At 38.1% G+C, this 17,931-nt stretch overlaps 1 protein-coding gene across 17 annotated transcripts in view; it reads left to right on the top strand.

Annotated features, from left to right (window-relative positions):
• The window catches only part of LOC115618974 (protein BANP-like), a 186,603-nt gene that overhangs the window by 41,215 nt on the left and 127,457 nt on the right, over positions 1 to 17,931 (top strand). For 14 of the 17 annotated variants that reach the window (XM_030510974.1, XM_030510975.1, XM_030510973.1 and 11 more), the window contains 3 exons: positions 722 to 844; positions 1,582 to 1,757; positions 17,664 to 17,903. In XM_030510974.1, the coding sequence (XP_030366834.1) occupies positions 722 to 844; positions 1,582 to 1,757; positions 17,664 to 17,903 (539 nt within the window). The remainder of the gene's footprint in view (positions 1 to 721; positions 845 to 1,581; positions 1,758 to 17,663; positions 17,904 to 17,931) is intronic. The other 3 variants (XM_030510985.1, XM_030510982.1, XM_030510981.1) reach the window with 1 other exon arrangement.

Raw genomic sequence — 17,931 nt, 5'->3', positions numbered from 1 at the left:
ATTATTTCCTTCTGTGTTTTAAGTGCTAGTGAAGGCTTTCTGGTTTCTCACATGTTAAATGTTTTTCTGTTGTTTGTTTTAGATTTGGCTTGTATGTGAAATGCACACAAGAAATAGCTTAGTCTTGTCATTATTTAAAGCTACAGTCTGTCCCTGTTCTCCTCTGATGCCCCTGGTACCAGTCTCGTCTCCCTGCCCTCCACAAGCCCCCCAGCCCTGCAAGATAATATATGCTTTTTAACTAAGCTCATCATCCCATTTTGCAATAAATACTTTTACATTATTTTTCCTAGGAACTATCCTACTAAAAATGGTGCTTTACAATGTAAGTTGGCCTTAGTGTCTTTGAAATTGCTTGCACTCAGATTGTTCAAAACAAGAATTTGGTGGCTCTTTGGAGCAGTGATTTACAGACTTCCTGTGTATCTTGCTTTGATGAATTCCTTATTGCTTTGCCAGGGGTTGTAGATTTCTATATAATTCCATTGAAGCCATCCATCCTCTGAGAAAAGTTGAGTACTTGAAATGGTACAGATGTCAAATGTGGTGGATTACCAATGTTAGCATTTGATACAGAATTGTGATGCTGGGAGAAAGAGCAAGGCTTAGAGGCAGTCTCTGTTTCCAAGTAGACTGTTTAAACCATAAGACTGTGTTAATGTATTATTTATAAGGTCTGCTCCTTTACATTCCATTTTCCTCTCTGATTTTTGTCTTGTAGTGTTGTCCCTCAGACGACAGTAATACTGAACAATGACCGGCAGAATTCAGTTGTAGCCAAGATGGTTGGGCAGGAAGAGCCACTGAGCAGAGCAGCGGATTCTCTGGAAAATATTCTTAGCAAGTTAGTAGCGGTTACGGGAATCCTCCCCCTTCATTCCCTCATTTGGCAGGTCAATATCAGTCTCTGCAGCAATTTGAAGTGTGAAATGAGGGAAGTTGTAGGTAATAGTTGGAGGGGACGACATGGAACTAGTACCTGAATATTTTATTAGGCTGACTGTTCTGCCTACAGAGACCTTATATCAGCAGGCAAGGTATAGAGCAATGCTTCTTTCTTGATGGGGGTGAGAATATCTTAGAGGATGTGGGATTAGTTCAGTGGTAGTTAAAAGAGTGTCCACAGCTACATATATTTTACACGGGTGCACAGTCACATGGGAACGTGCCAAGATCCTGTATTTAACCAGCTGAAGAAGGAATATGCAGCCACCCAGGAAGGCTTGTTAGAATTTATACTGTCTAAAGCAAATTTTAAATTAGGTGGAACTGGAGATTTTGGGTAGGAAAATGTTCTTAAATAATTTTATTTAAAATTTTTTTTTTGTTGTTTTGCACATTGGGCCTAGACTTTTCCATTGATGTGAATTTAGAAAGTGCATCTAAAATTTTATTTCTGCTATTTTCTTTCCATTTTATTTTGCTGGATAACTCTGAGTTATGAACAGGAATAGGCTTGTTTAAAGTAGTATGCTTTTGCAATACATTTAATTTTGTCAGTGTTTTCAATTTCCTTATGATGCTGCTATTCCTAATCAAGGATTGTATTTTCCCAAAGTTATGTACTTTTCTTTTCCATAGTGCTGTTCCTGGACGTAGGCAGAACACCATAGTGGTGAAAGTTCCTGGGCATGATGACAGTCACAATGAAGATGGAGAGAGTGGCTCTGAGGCCAGTGACTCAGTTTCCAACAGTGGACAAATAGGAAGCCAAAGTATTGGGAACAACGTCACCCTTATTACACTGAACTCTGAAGGTATGCTCATCTAACTGTAAGGCTACTTGAGCAGATTAAATGTGGTGGCAGAATCAACTAAGATTCAACTGGAAGCTTTGGAAGTCATATCACAGGTCCAACCTGGAATTGTTAGGCAGCACAGCAAGCATTAGACAGGAGTGAACCAATCTGAATGAGTTGGTGGTTTGTTTCATTTTTGCAGGCAGAACAGCTAATTTAAATTACTTGTAAAAAATATTCCCCACTGTAGCAGTGTAGCTTTATATTTTAAACCCTTTAACATATACAACCTGCAGGGTTTCCTATCACTAAGTTGAAATATTGTTTCAGGAAAATAAATGCCTTCTCTGGGATATAAAATCTGCTGGTACCATTTCCTCCTGTAACTTACTATGGCAGTCCATTAGTGTAATTCTTATGAATGTAAAATAGTTATTTTAGCAACTGTAAACAATTTTTATAAGGAAATCTGTATTAAAAAGTGTTAAGAGGGTAGTGTGTAGTGTCAGTTTTCTGGAAATTCTTTAGGTCTTTGGATACTAAAATCAAATGTAGTGAAATCTAAGAATTTTAGATTAGCCTTATAAAGATACTCTGTGGTTGAAATGAATGTTAGTTTGCTGTATTTTAAACACAAACATGATACAAGGGACACAGAGTTTCAGGTGAAAACAACGTGGTAAATTATGTTTTATGATTAGTTTGAAGGTATTGGTGATTTTTTTTTTTTTTTATACAGATGAAGTCTAGGGTTCAAATTACAATTTAATAATTCTAATTACTTAAAAAGACAAAAAAACAAACAAAAAAACAAAAAAACAAACAAAAAACCCAAAAACAAAACCAAAAAAACCCCACGAACAACCAAGACCAAACACTTATTCAATATTTACTTAAGTGTTATTCTGGATATGGTAGTTCATATTAACATTAATGTACCAGAGAAGAGTAAGCTACTTCAGGAAGTTATTGCAGTGGAATGCACTTAGAAGGTTACCCTCGTACTTAAGAGATAAATACATTGTCTCTTTTTGATCTCTAATGTTGAAACAGAAGGACTCTAATTTAGGAGTGATTCAGTTTCTTCTGCATGATCTCCAGCCACTAGTAAAAGCATGTTGGGTGTGAACAGGTTAGGATACAATTAGTGACAAGGGTTAATTTGAAATAGCCTGCAATCGAGTGTTTAAAAGTGCATGCAAAGATTTTGGAACTGACTAAAAAAAAAAAAAAATAAATCAATGAGATGTTTTAAAACTTTGATACTTAAACTTTGGAAGTCAGTCTACTGAAAGTCTCATGCACCAAAAATTGTTTCTGAAAATGTTGTTCTAGGGCATCCAAACCTAGGATTCTTTGACTTTTATGGGTACACATACAACATACACATATAAAGAGATTTTAGGTTCTGTCCAGTTTGTATGTGGTGAGACAGAGTTGCTTCTGAAGGGTATTTAATTTTGGGTCAATGGGGAATTAAAGGAGACTAAGGCTGAGGGGTTCCTCTCTAAAAAAAAAAAAAAAAAAAAAAAATCAGATTGTAGATAGTGCTGATATTTTGATGTGAACATACATATAAAATGTGTTCTTTGTGAAATCTGTTAATATTTCATGCAGCTCTGCCAGCTATGCCAGGAGCAAAGTTTCTAGCACTAGGAGGGTATTGTATAATGTCCTTTTTGACTTGGTGGTTTGGCACAGGTTTGCACAGACAAATGTGATGTTGGCCTTCTGTGCTGTTGTTGTATATGTAAATTTTGAGGAAACAGCTAATCCATTAAGTTCTGATTTTCTTCAGACCTTTAGAACGCTCATCCATTAAAAAATCTGAGATTGATGAATGTTTTGAGAATCGGATTAGTAATCCCCCATGCCTACCTCTTCCTGCCCTCATGAAGATGAGAGGACTGCTTGCACAGAAGGAATGTTAAGCAAACTAGCTTGCAGTATGTGGCAGAAATTAATAAAGAAAGTGATGAAGAATAATAATAGGTCTGTTGTGCAGACTTGTTTTCTTCAGCAGTAAAAGGTAAAAGTTACAGCACCCGCCAGCTTGCTTTCATAGTCTGTGAAAGAATTCCGAGTGACTGAATTTCTCAAAGGAATCTTGATTGATTGTAAAATATGAAGGTCTGATAATGGCAAACTTTAGCCCTTACACACTGAGACTAAACAAGGGGTTTTCAGCATGACTCCTATCTGTTTTCTTGTGTCTGGAAAGCAGAACTGAACTGTGTTTATAGTTGGGCTTTTAGCTGACTTTGGATATGTCATTGACCTGGGGGTATTTTCAGAATTTAGTTAATAGATTTATATAAGGGTATTGCTTGCTCTCTGCTGGCTGTTTTCAAAAAGCATTCAATCATGTATAGTAGTTTAAAAAAATATTAGTGTTACTGCCTTTCTATTGCTGAAAAATAATTATACAGAAGCATGGAGCCCTGTTCCCACTTCCAGTAATCATCTAGAATTAGTTTGGGGTGTTTTGCTGACTGAACACTGTAACTTTATTCAATATTCGGTTGTATATTAGGTTTTTTTGCATGTGCAGTAAGTGCATGTTCTCTCTTTGAGCAAGTTACTTGATTCTTTTGCTTTTCAGAAAATTGAAAATGCTCAGCTGTTTCACAGATGCAGCTAATGGTCTGCAAAGTGTTGATTTTTAAGATGTAGTGTCTATGAACTGAAAGCACCTAGAGATACTTAATCTCTAATTTTTGTGAAATTTTGTGATTTTCCCCCCCCCCCAATTTTACTTTTAGAATAATTGATATTCTTTCACAAGGGGATGATAGTAGAAATATCAGCACCTCATGTATTCATTGGACTGCAGTTCTAAAAGTGGTGTTCGTGAATTAATCTCACACAATTGAAGATAAAACCCAGCAAGAATAGAATTGTTCAGTATTGAATTATCAGTGTGAAATCAAATTAAAATAGGCTAGAAGGCTTACTCTAGTAAGTGACTTACTATTTTCATGAATGTCATATTTTTGGCATAGAAAATACCAAATGTATCCTTATTTGCCTAACAAAGAGTGTGTGTGTGTGTGTGTGTGTTGGTTTTTTCATTTAATTTGTAATTTTACCCTATAGATATTAATAACTGTCAAAAGTGATTAGTCTGCTGTTGTTTTGAATGCATATGTTAGTGTATGCCTGTTCTTTTTTGCATCCCAAGTGGATCTTCTGGAGAAAGTAGCGACGAGCAGTTGGTATGGATGTATAGATGTAAAATTACTTATCTACAAATTGAAGGATGATTTAATACTAAGATCAAAGCTCAAAACTCTGTTTTACCAAACTTCTCTTTTTAAGAAGATATCGTTCTCCAGAAACACTGTTTGAAAGACTTGAATGCCACTGATCCTCTCAGGATTTAAATGGGGAAGGGACATCAGCTTAAAACTGATTCACTTTGAATCTTTGGTTTCTAGAGTTCTGGATTGGAGCCTTAATGTAAATCCTACATAAAAAATATAAACTAACTTTTGCTGTACTGAAACAAGGTACTGAACGAAGAAGTCCAAGTGTGACCCACTACTGAATTCACATTTGTGTAAAGTGAAAAAACAGAAAGGACTTAAAACAGCAACCATAGAACCTACCAAATAAATCTGTGTCCAAGATGCTCTATTCTGGTAATTTAAACTGCTCAACCAATGCTAAAATGTTAATTCTAAGCACTGTTTTGTATTACAGTTACACAAACTACAAATATAAAGACTGTAAGGTCTAATTGACTTAATCATTGTCCATCATTTTTCTCTTTATTTTTTCTGATTTAGGAAAAAAATCTCCTCCTCGTATGTTTAATACAATACGTTAATGATGTTGAAAACGGTCCTCACTTTAACCAAGAGTCATTGTTTCAAACCAGAGAAATTTTTGTTGTATAATCGTCTCAGTTATGATCTTAGCTGAGAAGTTCTGATTTGGAAGAGCTTTTGGAAAGCTCCTCTGACAGTTGTGAAACTCCTCACCCACAGTGCACGGAACTAAATAAACCTCAATCCTGGTTAAACTTTCTCTTTTCACTTTCTCTTTTCTCTTTGTCTTCTGAAACATCAGAGCTGCTTAGGTATCTCCTGTGTTGTGGTAGGAATGCAGTGAAGCAGTTTACATCAGGAGGCATGCCTTTGTGTCTTCATATGACCTTCTTTCTGAAGTGTGGCTTTTAGGAATTAGAAGTACCCAGCTGTATGCATGTTTTTAGAAGTCTTTTGTGTAGCCATTACTCCCTGAATACATGAACGTGTCTGTGTTAGCAGAAACGTTTTCTGGAGAAAAGAAACCACCAAACGTGTTATAGCGTGACCTGTCAAACTTTGTCAAACATACTGTGCAAGTATCTTAGAATTTGGATAGAGGCTGCTTTTTGAAAGGTTTTGGTAGATGAAAACAATGTAAATATAAGGAAAAGTAATGTTTTTGCTGTGTTCTCCTGAGGCACTGCATGCTTTTTCTGTAATCTAGAGGAAACCCATAGGAACTTTTCTTGTTTGTTGTGCACCCCATCCTCCTCAGCATGGATTACACATCTTTCTCACTGAATGGAATAAGAAGCAAATGTATCTTGAGCTTTCTAAGTAGGCTTAAAATTGAGCAATCGATTAATGATGTTTTTAAAACATCAATTTGGCCTGGTGTCCATGTACATGTTATTTTTGTAATGAACTATTGCAGATCTTCAGGAACTGTTACAAAACCTGGTTTTGTCCATTTGTGTTTGTAAGGATTTAGTTGCTCTGTGCATTGCATTGGCTATAATGCAGGGACTTTAATCCCTCTCTTCAACTGTGATTGGGCTGGGGTTGATATTTGTCTCGGGTATATTGAAACTGTGCAGAATTGTGACTTAAACGTCATAGGCACCCTCCAACTTTATACGGTTCACTGTTTTGTGCAAAGCAAAGATAGCACAGAAAGAGATTTCATTAATTTCACTGATACAGTTTGGAGTGGGAGAGCCATGAAGTTTTATATACTAAAAATGCTGAAATGTGTGGGTGGTGTTTTGTGGTGGTGTGTTTTTTTTTTTTTTTTTTTTTTTTTTTAATAGTTGTGTGGGAGTTTGTGCTAAATGGTGTGGTGGCACACTTCTATTTCCCTCTTCAGTTGTCAGATATTACACTTCTTATACTCTTTCAGAGTGGTAATAGAAGGAAAAGTTTAGACTCTTAAATTATTTTGAGGAGACCATTTTCCTGTGCTTTCCAGAACTCTTGTGCATTTATAAAGGTCTGTAGCCTCTGAATTGGATTTCACCAACCTCAAATGCTGCAGCTGATATTTAGTGACTTTATTGCACAGAACTTAATTTGTGAATCCATTCTTTAGGCCTTCATATCTCTGAAGATATTGTCACTAGTTAGTTATGTGGTATGAAAGGCCTCATGTATAGTCTCTGTTCAGGACAACTTTCATCCAAACATTGTTGCATTTTTTGGGTTTTGCCTTCCACTGCAAAAAATAATACTGTGAAGAGCATTAGATCCACACTAGTTTTAAATGACAGAAGTTTTAAGCCTATGATATTAAGTACCTATATTGTTTTCTGACTTTAATAAATTCTCTTGTAGTGGTATGTGGCTGTAATCCTGTCAAGGGTTGGTTTTCAATTTGACTAAGCTATATCTTGGCAGCTGTATGCACTTCCATGCTCACCACAAATCTGTTAGAAAATATTCTGACTTTCTCAAATGTATTTGTCTAAACTTAAGAGTTTTAGCATTAGATGAAGAAAAGCAAGTTGCAGTAACTATGAATAAATAAGTTTCAGTAAGAAGGGTTGAGTATATTTTCGAATGATCAATGTTTAAAAGGAACCTTTTACATTCTTAAGAGATAACATCTGAGATGAAATAACACTCTTCTGTCCAGGCTCCAGTTACCTCCCCTCCTATTTACTGTAAGGCCTTCTCTTTGGCCTTATATTCAGAAAGCTGTTGTAAGTATGATTTTTACAAACTCATCATTTTAACCCCATCAACTTCCCCTTGCATTCCTTTCCCTACTCTGTGGCACCCTTGTTATGAAGGAATACCTGTCCTATGCCATCTGGAGTTGCTCTGACTTCCTCAGCCATAGATGATGGGTTTCCTTGCTTGTAATGTTTTCACCAGGACTTTTATACTGTTTTCTGCTTCCTTGGGAGGATAACTGTCCATAATACTTGCTCCTAAAATTGTATTTTCTCATGGTGTTTACATAAAACTTAACCATAGTTGGGTACCTTTCTTTTAAGATACTACCTTTTAAGATACTTTTGGTGATGCCTACCATCTTACTGTGTTGACACCTGCCCCTAATCTACCTATTGTCTTCTGCCTTGTCCTTGGATTGTAAAATTGCTGGGTAAGGATGTTGTATTTAGTGCCTTCCTCAACCCTTGATTCTAATGTAAGAGTGTTACACTCCTGGATTTATAGGAACCAGTCAAAAAGTGTGGCTGTTGCTTACTTGTATTTTCTCATTTGTTGGCTAAACTGCTTGGAATTCATGTAGAAAAGATCACACTTTACTCATAAAGAACTCTTTCTGCTAAGTCTGGAGCTTGCACTAAATAGCAGTTCCAGACTTTTACATTAAGTACTGCTTTACCAAGAAACGTGTGCAAACAGCAGAAGGCAAAGAATAGATAATATCCAAATATATTTAATAATCTTTTTTATAAATTAGTTTTGCTGTGATCTGGCAGTTTTGCGTTTCCTCTGAGGTGTTGACTTTAATTTTGAAAAACTTTGCAAGAACTTGCTCTTCAAAATTTCACATTAGAATATGGGTAAAACCAGAATTTGCTTTTTTTTATGCAGCTTATGTACAAGAAAAATATTAGCTTAAGCAGCTGCTTCAGTTTAGTTCAACAAAGCTCAAATGTTGAATACTTACGTTTCAACTAATGAATAAGCCATCAAAGGTACTGTGATTGTTCTTGCATGTTTCTCTAGGAGATCTGATGAAAGCATTATTTTGCTTAATATTAGATATTGCTTTCAAGATACAAGGGGCTTCAAGATGTAAGGAATATTATAAAAATGCTGTTCTTACACATCTTTAGTATATGGTAGCATTTAAAATATTCTGTGACTTATTGTACAAACAAGAACATCTGTTCCTGTAACATTAATGCACATTATGCTATCCTTTTAAAGTTTCACAATAGTTACTGTCCTATTTTCAATATGGAAGGAAAAAAAAAAAGGCAAGACCTCTCATCTTTGTGGTATAAAAATAACCCATTCAGCTATGTTGCTTTAAAAGCAGATATTTTTTAAATTGTCTATGCCAAAGCCAAGACTTGGAAGCTATGAAGAAAGAAACACACTGTCCTTAGTATCTCCCACGTATGTTAAATGCTCTTGAACACAGCTCCATGAAAGCTGTTTTTAAGTGATAAAAATAAAATGGCAAGATCAACTGACTTGGAACTGGTTCAGTGAACTTTGCACTTGATACACTGACATATGATGTTGGAGCCAATTAGGATAGTTTTGTATCATATCTGCTTTCTCTGCATTCCTTTTACTGCATTTTAAGACTAAAAATGCAGAATTAGAAATGTAAATGTGGTGTGTGTTTGGTTTTTTTGTTTGTTTTTGTTTTAGAAGATAAGGGAAAACTGGTCTACATAGTGTGTTAAAGGATGAATAATATTTTTCCAAAGAGAATTTAGTCACACATTGTCTCTTGAACTTTACATCTGGAAGGGTCATTTTACAATAGTACTACTAAATAGTGCTCAGAACTTGCTTTCCAAATGTGAATCCAAGCAGCTATTTGTATGTGGCCCAGTTTTATCCATCCACAGGATTTTCCATTTCACTGTAAGATCAAATCTCAAGTGGTATATGATCATTTGCAGCACTTTGCTTTTCCCGCCAAGTTCTCTATGACCAGATATAGACAGTGAGAATATCATGGTTTTGGGGGTTTTTTTTGGGGGGTTTTTCTTGGGGGCAGGGGGGTGGTGTTTGGGGGTTGGTGGTTTGGTTTTTTTTGTGGGTGTGTGTTTTTTTGTTTTTTTTTTTTTTGTGGTGGTTTTTTTTTTTTTTTTTTTTTTGGTATTGGGAGCAAACAAATGAACAATGGTTTACGCCAGATATCTGTCACAGTGATGTTTGGAATTAACAGTCTGGTCCACTGTGTAAAGTTAACTATAACAGAGGCAATAAACAAGAAAGTGGGCAAAATCCAAATTAGGAATCTGTTCCTTTTCTGACATGAAACACCTTTTCTAAGGGCTTTAAAAGCTTTTTAAGGCCATGTATTTTAATTTTCTCAATTTCATCTGGATTTTTTTTTTTTATAGCCGATTGTTTTAAATTACAGATGATTGCATAGTCCTCATTTTCTACTTATGTTGAATAAATTCCCTGGCCTTCCATGAGTCAGAAAGTAAGTGTATCTCCTCTTAATTTCATGGATTTAACCACATACTAAAGCTCAGGCTTTATGTTTAAAAAATAAATAATCTTGCTGATGTTGAGACTTCTATGCACACCGTAGCATTTGCTGAGACAAGTATGCTTTGGTACTGTGTGCCTATGTATGGTTTCTTGCCCTATGTGTTGTCTGTTAGACAACTGAAGAAACCATGAGTGCAGGATATATTTTCACAGTATCTTGGATAGCGTGACAGTCCCATAACCTTAGGGGCTTAGAAGTTAATTGGAGCTATGTCTCTGTTAGCGAAATCCTTTGAGCTGTATGGACGATTACACCTGGAGCATGAGATTATTCTGGCTATGTTTTTTTTGCATACATATTTCTATGGAAATTAAACTTTTTTTTCGCCCCGAGAAGAGTCAGGTGAAAAAATCTAGTTGTGTGTCCATGGTGTCTGATTCTCATGGACGTGTGTGTTGTATGCTTCCTTGTGCCAGGACTCCTTAACTGCTTTTTGTGGTGGGAGAAGGTTTTGGTGAACATAGCTTTAAACTAGTTCTTAAACCATTCTTTTAGCACCAGCTTAAAATCATATTATTAGATTTGTAGGTTAATATACAGCCTGATTGTCACTCTGTTCCTTACACTTGATGATTGTCAGTTAATGAAGTCAGTGTGCTGTAGTCTTGGTCACTACCCCTGTGAGCTGTGTATGGTTTGCAGGGACAAAGGAGTTGGGCTACTTGACAGAAGTTTATTTAAAAAGATGTTTGTTGTGGTTTAAGCCCAGTTGTTAACTCAGAGCCATGCAGCTGCTTGCTCACTCCCCCTGTCTTCTCCACACACACACCCCACCCCCACCCCCCCTCCTGGAGGGATGGGGAGGAGAAGTGAAAGCATGTAAATCCCATGGGGTGAGATAAGAACAGTCCAATAACTAAATTATAATACAAAGCTACTACTAGTACTGCTAATAATAACAACAATTAGGGAAATAACAAGGGGAGAGAATATAAAACTAAAAGGGAAGGGGGGAAAAAAAACCTCCTAATAAACCCAAGTGATGTGCAATGCAGTTGCTCACCACCTACTGACCCATACCCAGCCCCACCCAAGCACAGATCTGGCCCTTCTGGGTAACTCCCTCCAGTTTATATACTGGGCATGACATGCTGTGGTATGGAATACCCCTTTGGCTAGTTTGGGTCAGGTGTCCTGTCTCTGCTTCCTCCTGGCTTCTTGTGCCCCTCCTCACTGGCAGAGCATGAGAGACTGAAAAGTCCTTGATCGGGGTAAGCATTGCTTAGCAACAACTAAAGCATTGGTGTGTTATCAGCATTGTTCTCAGACTAAAGTAGAAAACACAGCACTGCACCAGCTACTAAGAAGGAGAAAAATAACTGTTACAGTTGAACCCAGGACAGTATCCACCCCTTACTCCATACCATTTGGGTCATGCTCAGATCCCACATTTTTCAATATACCATCGCTTCTTGTCTCTTGAGAGATAGATATATACACACACATATATATATATATGCACACACACACATGAAGTGACAGATATCATTCCTGAGGCCATGGACCATCCCCATAAAGTTCACTGAGTTCATTCTGTCCATGATGTTGGGCTCCATCTGTCGTAACAGTCTTTGAGGGCAGGAGAAATGGTGTGTAGTACTGGATTGTTGCCTGCTAATGACACCACTGAACTAGTCAGGTCACTGCTGAGATCATCTGGTTTTGTCAAAGTTCATTGTTGTTGGTTGGGATGATGATCGGAGGGAAGTCAGGGTCAGTCGATGCTGACCGGAGGACAGTCCTGGGAGACTCCCGCTGCTGCTGCTGGCTTTTCCCATGACTTAATTCTCTGGTGATGATCATGACAGCACATACCTTCTTTTCAAAGCCCAGAGTGGCTGAGATGGGCATTTAGCTCCTGGGCTATGGAAGTGCTATATAGCAGGCAACAGCATATAATTAAGTTCATTGGCTGTTTTTCCCCAAAATTAAATCCCCTTGAAGTAAGCATCGGACTTCCCCATCTTCCTGCATTACCCATCAAGTATATCCAGGTCCCTGAGCAAAAGCAACCCCACGAGTGGGTTTGCCTTTACCTGAAGCAGGAATAACCCAGACTGTCTTCCCCAACAAATTCTTAATGCGCACCACAGGAACTTTATCCCCCTCTACAGGACGTAAAAGTTCTGATTGGGCTGGGCCAGTCCTGTTGGCAGATCCCCCGGTGTTGACCAACCAGGTGGCTTTTGGTAAATGTGTATCCCAGTGTTTGAAAGTCTCACCACCCATTGCTCTCAGTGTAGTTTTAACAGCCCATTTGAAAGTCTCACCACCCATTGCTCTCAGTGTAGTTTTAACAGCCCATTATAGGGTTAGATTTTCCCAGAGGCTGGTGCATGGTAGGGGATGTGATATACCCACTCAATGCCATGCTCTTTGGCCCAAGTGTCTATAAGGTTGTTCCGGAAATGAGTCCCATTGTCTGACTCAATTCTCTCTGGGGTGCTGCGTCACCACAAGACTTATTTCTCAAGGCCCAGGATAGTGTTCTGGACAGTGGCATGGGGCACAGTGTATGTTTCCAGCCATCCAGTGGTTGCTTCCACCATGGTAAACACATGGCGTTTGCCTTGGCAGGTCGGTGGGCGTGTGATATAGTCAGTCTGCCAGGCCTCCCCATGTTTGAACTTCAGCCATCGTCCTCCATACCAGAGAGGCTTTAACTCTCGATCACGAGCCCATCTGTATGTTGCATCTCTGCCTTGATGGCCTGAGGTGTCATGGGCCCACTGGGCTAAAAATAATTCACCCTTATGTTGCCAATCTAAGTCCATCTGAGCCTCTTCAATCTTAGTAGCTTCATCCACCTGTTGGTTGGTCTGGTGTTCCTCAGTGGCCTGACCCTTGGGTATATGAGCGTCTACGTGGCGTACCTTCACCACCAGGTTCTGCACCCGGACAGCGATATCTTGCCACAGTGCAGCAGCCCAGATGGGTTTACTTCTGTGTTGCCAGTTGCTCTGCTTCCATTGCTGCAACCACCCCCACAGGGCATTTGCCACCATCCATGAGTCAGTACAGAGAGAAAGTACTGGCCATTTTTCTCATTCAGCAATGTCCAAGGCCAGCTGGATGGCTTTCACCTCTGCAAACTGACTCAATTCACCCTCTCCTTTAGCAGTTTCTGCATCTTGTCTCAGGAAACTCCATATAGCTGCTTTCCATCTCCGATGCTTTCCCACAATAGGGCAGGACCCATCAGTAAACAAGGCATATTGCTTCTCGCTTTCTCACAGTTCGTTATATGGTGGGTCCTCTTCAGCATGCATCACCTCCTCTTCTGGTGATATTCCAAAATCTCTCCTGTTTGGCTGGTCCACAATGATGGCTAGGATTCCTGGATGACTGGGATTTCCTATTTGAGCTCATTGTGTAATTAGTGCAGCCCATTTACTCTATAAATCCCATTTTCTCTATTTCTATAGAAATGTAGGTTTATTTTTGTAGGTTAGGATTTGGGGGTTTTGGGTTGGTGTGTGTTTGGTTTTTTTTTTTTTTTTTTAAGGGTAAGTCATCTTTCTTCCTTTGTACTCTAGCTATGTATTTTTTTCTCTGATGCAGATGCCCGTTTTGCACCCAGCCTTGTTAGTAAAATAAACACAAGTACTCAGAATAATTGAACATATTATTTCAAGTGTTTATGTGGGCAGGTCTTTCCTTTTGTTTTTCCTTGTTAAAGGTGTGACTGACGGCACCTAGCAAGAGAGCGGACCCTGGCTTTCCGTCTGTCTTACTGCTAATGCTTACATGTCAGTCTAGGGAGTGTATCCTAGTGGTAAAATGTGAGTAACAGTTAAGTGTCTGTCATCCCCCTGGGTGGGAAAACATACGCACATTGAGAGCGAGTCTGAAAGCCATGGCAACTCTTGTCTGCGTTTTGTTTTCTTGATGTAGGTTTTCTTAGAAGGTCTTGTTGGCATAGCAGCCCAGCTGCCTCTCCTCTCATGTGTCCCTGCTGAAACAATGGTCAGCTCTGTGGCAAAATAAAAGAAATGGTCTTAATACAGTAAAAAGTATTTGAAAACAGCATTGGAAGGTGGACTACTTCTGGATTTGGTAGAATGGAGATAAAGGCAAATTTCATGCTCTTAAAACAACAAACCAACATTGAAGAGGAACTAGAAATTAATCTGTCATTCAAGTGAGCTTCTCCATACAGATAGGAAATTAGATAAAAATGTCAGGACTTGTAACACAGGAAGAAATGATCAAGAGCCACTTCTGATGATATAATATTTGGTGTAAAGAAAGGCAAAGAAGTACCTTTCTACATAGCACTCAAAATGCTTTCAAAATGCAGCAAGGCCATTAGGAAAATTAATGAAAGAAAAATACTTCAGGGCAAAACCTGAAAGGTGTATGATTAACTGAGTTACAGATGAGCATGTGCATTTATGTTTCATTGTTTTTAAGAAAAGCATGTTCTTTGACTGCATTCTTCCTCCCCAAAGCTTCACATGGTGGTTGTGTTTTGGTAATCTTTTAAGGAATAGAAGCAGCTGTGTATGGTTGTATGGTGCCTAACAGAGTCCTGACTCGGTATCTGGCTATTACAATATATGTCCTAAATAACCTGACTCATCTAGATTCTATCTAGAGACAACGTATCATGCCTGATAATACACGTAAAGAACCATTTCAGTGAGCGTAAAAGGATGTTTGAGTGCAAGGAGCTTCAAATGACACAGCTTTAGTCAATAGTATTTATGTACTTAATTCTTCAGAGAGAACTTCCATCAAACTCCCAGTCTTTCTGTCTCTTTCCTTATTCAGTCTTTCTCCCACACCACTTGTTCAGAGCAGTTCTGCCTTCCTCATAACTAGGACTGTACTTCCTCTTTTCACCAGTTTTTCGGTGTGCCATTCTCATCGTATTTGCTCTATGGAAAGTGCTAGATGTGTTGGCAGGCTGGTAGGAGTTATTTTTATATATGGTAAGGAATAGTTTAGCTTTTGCACCCTCAAATAGCTGCAGTGAGGCAGTAGAGTCACGGTTAACTTGAGTCATGCAAGTTCTACTTCATGCAAAATGATTATAAAGTAAATTCCCTTTCTGTTGAAGCTTTTAGAGCAGGAGGAAAATGCAAGAGAGAATTTAATGTGGGGCTTGTCTTCATAGGTCAGAATAACAAGATAGTGTCTTTTTTTTTTCAGGCAATAAAAGAACAGTTGTATGTGGTAGAAACAGTATGTTCTGGACTGCATGCCAGTGAAAAGGAGGAAAAAAGATAATTTTGCAAAAATGAAAATATCTTTAGTTCATGTAGGTAGATAGCAATTTTTTTTTTTTTTAAACAGGCCTGCAGGCCAAAGGTGGTCCATAAGTAGTAACAACTCTTATATCTGATAGTAACTCTATGAACTGGGAAGAAGGAAGGTTTTGATTGAATATAGAATCATTTACTCAGGCTTCCTAGAATTTTTTTGCCAAACTTTCACATTTATCCCAAGATGTCTTTGCTTTGCCAGCTCTGTCCAAATTTTTATAAAACAGTCAATTTATCTTCAGGAACAGACTGTTGTTTTCCCTGATAATGTTAACCAGACTTCTGGTAAGGCCAGACGCAGTGGCATTCCAAACAAGTCATAATTAATCCAAACCACCTTATTTTTCAGATGACACCTGGTACTTTGAACAGGAACCAGCTTGTGTGCCCTGTTACATAGTTCAGGATAAAAAGTAAGGTTCAAATAAAATATGTATTAAAAAAATTGCAAGTGTATAAAAATATATTCTGAACAGAGCATTAAGTTCCAATTTCAACAGAAGTTTGAGGGACTAGCTGTCACATGCATCAACAATAAATATATTTCCTTACAAATTATTATAGTTGGTAATCTGATGTTTATAATGAGATATCAGTATTGCATAATCTAATGTTTACTTCATATCGTTTTTAACCACTGCAGTAAACTTAACATCTGACGTGTATGACTCAACCCAAAGGTCATGTTGGAAAAGTGTTTTTTAGTGTTTGAGTTGCTTTTATGTTATATTTTATTGCATACTTCTGGCTTGTAGTCTGGTAAAATGCAGGCTGCTTAACCTGTGCCAGTACTTGGAAATAAAGATGCTGCTTGCTCGGGGGTCATGTTAAATGTGCAAAGGATATGCTCATCTGTCTGAACTCTGTCACCCATTTTGTGACTGGAAGGGTTATGGAAACCAGGGATTTGTGACTTTATATATACCGTGAAACTCTAAAGGAATTTATTGAAAGATAAACCGTGTAATTGAATGACTTCGCATTTTTACCATTCTGAAGGTGAGTGGAACAACAATGAAACATGATAAAACTCTAGTATGGGCGGGATGAGTGACTTCTAAGTCAGGAAGCTTTGTTTTACTCCACAAATTTGAGCAAACAGAAATCAAATCCAAATGGTCTGTGTCACTGAGCATTGAAATAGGACTGGAATGTTCTATCTAGTTCTATCCAGTTCCTGTTAGCATTGTCAAGACTTGTACTGGGATTTTTTTATTTTTTTTTTAATCTGGAATGAGAGTCTCATCCCAGGTCCTGTATTGCACCCCCTGCTTCAGTAGGGATTGGTCATCCTTATGAGCTCAGTTCTGGTTTCTCATTAGTCTGGAAGACACCAACTTTAATCCTTGCAGGCAATGCAAATTTCAAGTGAGGGCTTAGTATTCCTTTTAAAAAGAATAGGTCTTTCTCCTGCCAAACTGAAAGGCTGGGGAGACAGAAATCAAAAAAGTTCTTATAAATAAATATGTGTGTGTGTGAACAAGAGAAGTTAGGGATAGTTCTGCTGCTAATAACCTTGTGCTTGAATAGAAGATGCACTTGGCAGATGATTATAAAGATAATATAAACTATTGGCTAGTAAATTTGAAGAAAGACCAAAGTTTTGATTGGGATCTCTGCCAAGTTTGAATGATTGCTTGAAATAGTATTTTTAAGTGATTAAATAATTTACTGCTCACTATTGATTATCATTTAAATTCTTAAATTTATCATCTTGCTTAGACTTATTTTAATTTGATGCTTCTGGGGAAAAGTGTAGTTCAAAGATGCTAGATTCTTGAAGTTAGCTGTACTTTATGGAGTTGCAGTAATCTTCATTTTTAGGGGGTGACTAACTTGATGAATGAGAACACTGAGTATAGTGTGTTCTTTCAGCTGTTGGCCTGTAGTATGAGACACTTTAAAAGGAATCTGAGAGCGAGTTAGACATCTGGACTAATTGCACCAGTTCCCCATGTAGACTAGAACAGTAATGGCAATAACTTTGGTCACTGTTGGTGGGAATTTGAGAGTAACTTTTTATCTGTAGTAAATCTTGTGAGTCTATTAGTCATGCTAAATTTTCAAGAGGTTTATGGAGACTATGAAGAAAACTGGAAGAGCTCATGATAGCTTAGGAAATGCTGACTGTAACTTAAACCTGTTTCATTCTGTGCCACATTAGAATTTGCACAATCTCTCTTTTTAGAGGATTACCCCAATGGGACATGGCTCGGAGATGAAAATAACCCTGAGATGCGGGTCCGTTGCCCCATCACGCCTGCTGACATGCTGCACATCAGCACGAACTGCCGCACAGCTGAGAAGATGGCACTGACATTGCTTGATTATCTCTTCCATCGGGAAATTCAGGCCATTTCCAACCTTTCAGGCCAGGGGAAGCATGGGAAGAAGCAACTTGATCCTCTCATGATTTATGGAATTCGCTGTGAGTATGATACTGAAACTTTTGAATT

This window comes from Strigops habroptila, chromosome W (assembly GCF_004027225.2).
Source record: "Strigops habroptila isolate Jane chromosome W, bStrHab1.2.pri, whole genome shotgun sequence".
NCBI lineage: Eukaryota > Metazoa > Chordata > Aves > Psittaciformes > Psittacidae > Strigops > Strigops habroptila.
The sequence above is the reverse complement of the archived record's forward strand: the minus strand, read 5'-3'. Positions and strand labels throughout refer to the sequence as shown.